General features: G+C 34.4%; 1 protein-coding gene across 1 annotated transcript in view; it reads left to right on the top strand.

The window, feature by feature from the left end:
* The first annotated feature begins 212 nt into the window (after nucleotides 1-212).
* Nucleotides 213-6,664, top strand: part of LOC103069398 (epithelial chloride channel protein-like) — an 84,568-nt gene continuing 78,116 nt past the window's right edge. Inside the window, 5 exon segments of the mRNA XM_082931290.1 lie at nucleotides 213-371; nucleotides 1,911-2,051; nucleotides 2,253-2,400; nucleotides 3,481-3,589; nucleotides 5,584-5,764. Of these exon segments, the coding sequence (XP_082787416.1) occupies nucleotides 213-371; nucleotides 1,911-2,051; nucleotides 2,253-2,400; nucleotides 3,481-3,589; nucleotides 5,584-5,764 (738 nt within the window).

Consider the following 6,664-nt stretch of genomic DNA (forward strand, 5'->3'; position numbering starts at 1 on the left):
TGTTCAGCATAATCCCCATTGCTACTTAACAATTAAAGAACTCTTTAGAATAAGATAAAGAAGTTCATCAAAATATTTTAGTAATAATATATATATATATATTAGTAATATATTTTTGCAAATATTTGGGTCTAGAGTCAAATTTCTGAGTTAAGCAGATAAATAAATACTCTCCTTACATTTCCAATAGGTTTATTGTAACATGCTAAAAAATGGTGCTCACTCTGAATGTTATTCTGTTCCTAACTTTGCATCTCTTGCCTGGAATGAAAAGCTCAATGGTAAATTTGATTAACAATGCATATGATGGCACTGTCATTGCAATTAACCCCAGTGTGCCAGAAGATGAAGAACTCATTCAAAACATAAAGGTAAGTGAAAAATTGATTATCCATTTATATTTATTTCATTGAGTATTTTCAACTCATGTTGCCTAGGCACATACACACATTCACACAGAGTTATAACTTTCCAAAATTGCTTAGACAGTATTCGTCATTTACATAACATGTATCTAAACTGTCAAGATTAATATCTGCTTAATTTAAATATTATGTATTATATATTAATAGCATTAGTCATTCTCCAAATGAATTATTAAAAGGCCAAACTACTAATATTTGTTCAACTCATTAAGCTAAAAGAAAGACCTTCTAGCTACTGGAGAATTATTTTCAAATTTTATCTTTATGAAGTTACTTTTATAATGTTTCAATAACAAACCTCCATTTAAGCCCTAGAGGTTCATTAACATACATTTTTTTCAGTTGTTCATACTTGTTCAACTCTAAAAATTTTGAAATTCTTAGGTATCTGATCTTAAAGAAAATATTACTTATTTTTGAAGTTGACTTACTTCCTAATTTTATCTGGGTTAGTCATTATAATAAAATACTCTATATATAGCACTCTAATATATGCTGTTTTCTTTGATCCTCTCAATATCCCTATGAGGTGGTCAAGAATAGAGATTATTAATTACCCTTGCTGTATAAATTGAGATAAGTGATTTGTACAGTCATACAATAAGTAGCAAAACTGGAATTTGAAGCCAATGACCTACATATTTTTAGAAAATCACTGCTTGGTAAAACTTTGCCTTTTATGAACACATTCCTTATGAGAAGATAACTCAAAATAAATCTAGCAAAATGTTTTTTTCAATTAACAACAGTATAAAATCTACCAAACTTTAAACTCCCAACCCCATTTTAAGCACCTCTGTTCAATTCAATAAGCAACTTGCCAACAGACTGCCAGTCTTAATCACCTTTATATCTCACCTAGCACCCTCACTCCCTGCTCCAATCCATAATGCTGAATGCAGGTCTGGATAAGTGAAAAATAAAGAATTGATTTCTAAGTATATAAAAATGAGAGTTTACAGGCATCTCTTGCCTTGAATGAAAAGCTCAATTTGATTTACCAGACTAGAGAAATATAGTAAAATGTAACCTATTTTTCACTTAGTCTTTGCCAAAATATCTGGGGAGAGGGGCTTAAATTAGCTTTTTTTTTTTTTTTTTTTAAAGATGATGTTGGGGGTAGGAGTTTATTTATTTATTTATTTATTTTTGCTATGTTGCATCTTCATTTCCGTGAGAGGGCTTTCTCTAGTTGTGGCAAGCGGGGGCTACTCTTCATCGCGGTGCACAGGCCTCTCATTGTCATGGCCTCTCTTGTTGCGGAGCACAGGCTCCAGACGCGCAGGCTCAGTAGTTGTGGCTCACGGGCCTAGTTGCTCCGCGGCATGTGGGATCCCCCCAGACCAGGGCTCGAACCCGTGTACCCTTCATTAGCAGGCAGATTCTCAACCACTGCACCACGAGGGAAGCCGCTAGCTTCTTCTTGTTTGTACATTTTCATTTCATTGTGAAATTGTTACTACAAGGTATTTTTAATTTTTTCAGGAAATGGTAACTGAAGCTTCTACTTACCTGTTTCATGACACCAAATGAAGAGTTTATTTCAGGAATGTAAGCATTTTAATTCCAATGACCTGGAAGTCAAAATCTGAGTACTTAATGCCAAAACAAGAAGCACATGACCAGGTAGGGTATTTTATCTAGCTCCTAAACTGTTTCTTTCTCCCTGTGATTTAAAAAAATTAATACTCAAAATTTTTTAGTAATTACTGATGACTACTTTAGTATTTAAATTAGTAATATTATGGGTCTTAATTTAGATGAAAGATTCCTTGTTTCTATTGCTCTTGTGATCTGTTTTGGCTTGTCTGTTCTTCTGCTTTTTAGGCAGATGTCATAGTTGCTAATTCTTACCTAAAATATGGAGATGATCCCCATACACTTCAACATGGAAAATGTGGAGAAAAAGGACAATATATACATTTTACTCCAAACTTCTTGTTGACTAATAATTTGCCTATCTATGGGTCCTGAGGTAGGGATATCTATTTTATACTTCTATTTTTATTTCCACTGGCAACAAATATAACATTGTGATTAATAGTATTTTTAAAAAAATATTAAAGGAAAAAATAGGTATTAATACCTTTGGAAATTCACTAGTTATGTTCAACCTAATTATATTTGTGTGTGTTTAATAATAAAATTAACCATTTATTTATTTATTTATTTTTTAAATCGATTAATTTATTTTTGGCTGTGTTGGGTCTTCGTTTCTGTGCGAGGGCTTTCTCTAGTTGTGGTAAGCGGGGGCCACTCTTCATCGCGGTGCACGGGCCTCTCACTGTCGCGGCCTCTCTTGTTGCGGAGCACAGGCTCCAGACGCTCAGGCTCAGTAGTTGTGGCTCACCGGCCCACTTGCTCCGCGGCATGTGGGATCTTCCCAGACCAGGGCTCAAACGCGTATCCCCTGCATTAGCAGGCACATTCTCAACCACTGCACCACCAGGGAAGCCCAAAATTAACCATTTATTGATACTAACCCATTTTAACTTCTTTGGCCTTATGAAAGTTGTCAATTTCTAGATTTCCTTGACTCAGTTAGGTTGAGGATATGGGGAAGGGAGACTTAAAATATAAGGAAAATAGTTAAATACAGGATTCCCCCACTATCCAAAAGAAGCGTTTCTATGAAACCTTTCATAAGTCAAGATTGTATACAGCAAAGAAGCAATTACCTTAGGACACATCTTGTTAACAGATGAACAAAATATGTCGAGATAAAGCACAGATGCTCACAGACACAGTTCAAATCTATGGGGTTTGAGGGTGAGATGCTGAGTGCGATTCCCGGGGAAGGAGCTTGGTGATGCCATTATTCCTGCTCTGGGTGTGTGCTGTTTGTAAAACAGCTGGCTGCGAAACAAATGCTGATTGCTATTTTTACTTTTCACCTTTTTTCATAAAAGCAAAAGTCCTCTTCGAACGTCTTTCTGTTAGCAAAAACAGGTACTAAGGTCTTTCGTCAAAGTGAAGTGGTGTAACGTGAACTTTCAAAAAGCCGGGATACATGTATTGTAAACATAAATTTATAAGTGGCAATATTCTCTCATATGCAGAGTATTTGTCCATGAGTGGGCCCATCTCCGATGGGGAATATTTGATGAGTATAATGTGGACCAGCCATTCTATATTTCCAGAAGAAACACTATTGAAGCAACAAGGTATCATTCTATTGAACAAATCTGTTTTCAAAACTTTTCACTTATGACTTCTTAATTTTCTGTACTAGGCAAAACAAAGGCTACCTCAGTGGTTGAATGCTCAGAGTTAACTGCAATATCCAACCTGTCCCACTATATATCTGTGCAACAATTTCTGGTATTACACCTTGGAATCAAGATCAATCAAAATTTGGGAAAAATTTCAGTATTCATGGGAGTTGTACTAAAAATATGTTATTGTCAGAGGAAAGAGAAAGAAAAAAGTTGTACCCTAAAACTTAAGATATCTGAGAATTAGAGTTCAAGTTCCTACCCAATCTTTTATTCCGTTTGATTCATAACTTTTTAAGGTGAATCTGTTTCATTGAAATCAATTAAACTGTTAGAGCCTCATATTAAATATATTTATTTTTCATTTAATCTTGAGCTTAAGAAGTACTTTTCATAAGGATAAGTGAGAAAATTGATTTTTTAAGAAGTATAATTCTGGGAAGATTTAGACAGGTCCTATTTATGAATAGACGAGATATTTAAATTAAAAATGCCAAGCACGTGGAGTAGTTAATAAGTATTAAAGAACAACAGAAATCAGTGTAATAGAAAATAAGTCTTTAGGATAAAAAACATATTAGAGAAAAGAGGTGTGGTAGAAAAATGCCTTTGTGTTGTTTGCTTTATCTCTCCTAAGCTGCCTAGAATCTTTCACACAGAGGAGGCTTTCAACCCAGGACACTCATTACTGTCACCTCCTCCCACGCAACTCCTCCCAGCACCATCTCCCTTATTCAAACAATGCTTGTTCATCCTTTAAGACTCAGTTTAAATGCTTCTTCCCTAAGTGTCTGTCCTCTCCCTCCATTTGGGGTTAGACATCCTTGACACTGTTCCCAAAGCAATGTGCGTGGGCTTCTCTCACACTGGGCAGTAATTGTCTGTGTTTTAAGATCCTTGAGGGCTGATTTTTTTTTTTTTTTTTAATCCCTTAGCCTTGGACATGGTACAAAGTAAAAGCTAAACAAAGAATGTATCAAACAACCAACTTTTAATAAATTAATGAAAAATAAATGAGTTTCCTTATCAGTCATAAAAAGAGATATGTTAGTAAAAACAAGTATCTAAAATAACATTTATTGATCTCCTACTGTGTGCCAGGCACTTTGTTGGAGGCAGTGTAAGTTTAGTTTTCAGGCTTTTAATCTGGAGCTAACCCTCTTGGAAAACATGACTAACCATCTCCTTTAATCCTTGCAATACAAATAAATTTATTTAAATAGATTAATGTTTTAAAGTTTAATATTAACACAGAATGGGAGTAAATCCTGCAGATAAACAAGAACTCTTTTTATCTTTTACCCATACCCCAACCCACCTCATTCTCTGCCAGGGCCTTGACAATTATAAAGACCAAAAGGTTTGAATGCACAAGCATTTCCATGCAGGGTTTATTTTCATTTCTTCTTTCAGTCTAGCTCAGTGATTTTCAAATGTAAATTGTAAAATGCTATAAACACAAAAAACACACATGGTTTTGTATGTATGGTATACATGCATATATGTATACATCTATATAGCAATATGTATACGTGTGTATATATATATGTATATGTGTACCATACATAAGAAATTTAAGAGGGTTTTAAGCATAATGTTGACTCTCCCCTCCCTGCTGGGAAGCAACTCCTCTGTATCTCTTAACTCAATTTTCACAACATCCTTGTGAATTAGGAATTATCATCTTAAACTCAAGGTCACAAGGATAATAGATATATTAATCATATTAATGAGCAGTGAACATTAAGAAATATGAATTAACATCATTGTTCTTGTTGAAATCATGGTAAATAGGGGGAGGACACTGTCTACTTTTGTCAAAATGGAATGTTGGTACATGGTCTATAGCAATTATCACTGAGGGAATGATTTTAGGATGTTAATCTTTATTCATAATTTCTCTGGCCTTCATGTACAAATATAATCTAATTCTTTCATCACAGATGTTCAATTCATATTACTGGTATAAACGTGGTTTTCAAGAAATGCCAGGGAGGCAGCTGCATAACAAGGCCATGCAGACATGACTCATAGACAAGGCTATATGAAGCAAAATGTATATTCATCCCAGAAAAATCCCAGACTGCAAGGGAGTCCATTATGTTTATGCAAAGTCTCCATTCTGTAAGTACCTTCTTTTCCTAGTCTCACAAAGGACCCCTTTAGCAAAAATGAATTAGGGAAGCTGGATTTTCTACTATGAAATTATATATACCAATAGAAATAAGGGAAATTACTAAGACAGTTAATTAATAGCCATTTTATCCAGTCCTGTGTGTCCAGTCTTGTCAGTGTGTATCTGGAAATTATTCCACCCTTTCTTACTAGCCTGCTTTCTTTTTTCTTCAGAGGTAGAACTATACCCTTCTCATTGGCATCACAGAATTTATTACATCCCTTCCCTCATTTGACTTCTGTGGACTTGTGTCTAGAACTACAACCTTACTTTTAATTCTTTCTTCTAAGTGTTATTCATATTACTATTCCAAAGTAATTCATTCTGTAGCTTGGGAAAGTACTGACAGTCTCTACTTTCCATTATCTTCACACTAAAGCACACTAAGTTTTGCAAAGTGATATTGTGAAAACATAAACGGCTCTGTCTCTACAGAACAACAAAAGAGGAGAGGTTCACAATCACCAATCTGACCAATTAAAAAATAACAACACAATAATTCAAGTTCCAAAGCTAATGTTTGACCTGAAAAATTTGGTTGAATGTATAAACCTCAGTAGATAAGAACAGGTGACTTGGAGTCAGACAGATCTGATGTCAAAACCCAGTCTGTCATTTTCGAGCTGTGTCACTATGAGCAAACTGCTAAATCTGAGATTTAATTCTCTAGTCTTTTAAATAGGAATTATAAAACTCACTTTACAGTGTTACTGCTGTTAGTTTTATAAGATCTAATATAAATAAAGTACGATTACAGTGCTTAGCACAAGGTAAGTATAACATAAACTTAAAATTTTTTATTTTTTTAATTTATAAAATATTTGGATAATAGGGAATTGTCTCTTTCC

The sequence above is a fragment of the Lipotes vexillifer genome, unplaced genomic scaffold (genome assembly GCF_000442215.2).
Source record: "Lipotes vexillifer unplaced genomic scaffold, Lipotes_vexillifer_v1.1 scaffold1629, whole genome shotgun sequence".
In the NCBI taxonomy this organism is placed as follows: Eukaryota; Metazoa; Chordata; class Mammalia; order Artiodactyla; family Lipotidae; genus Lipotes; species Lipotes vexillifer.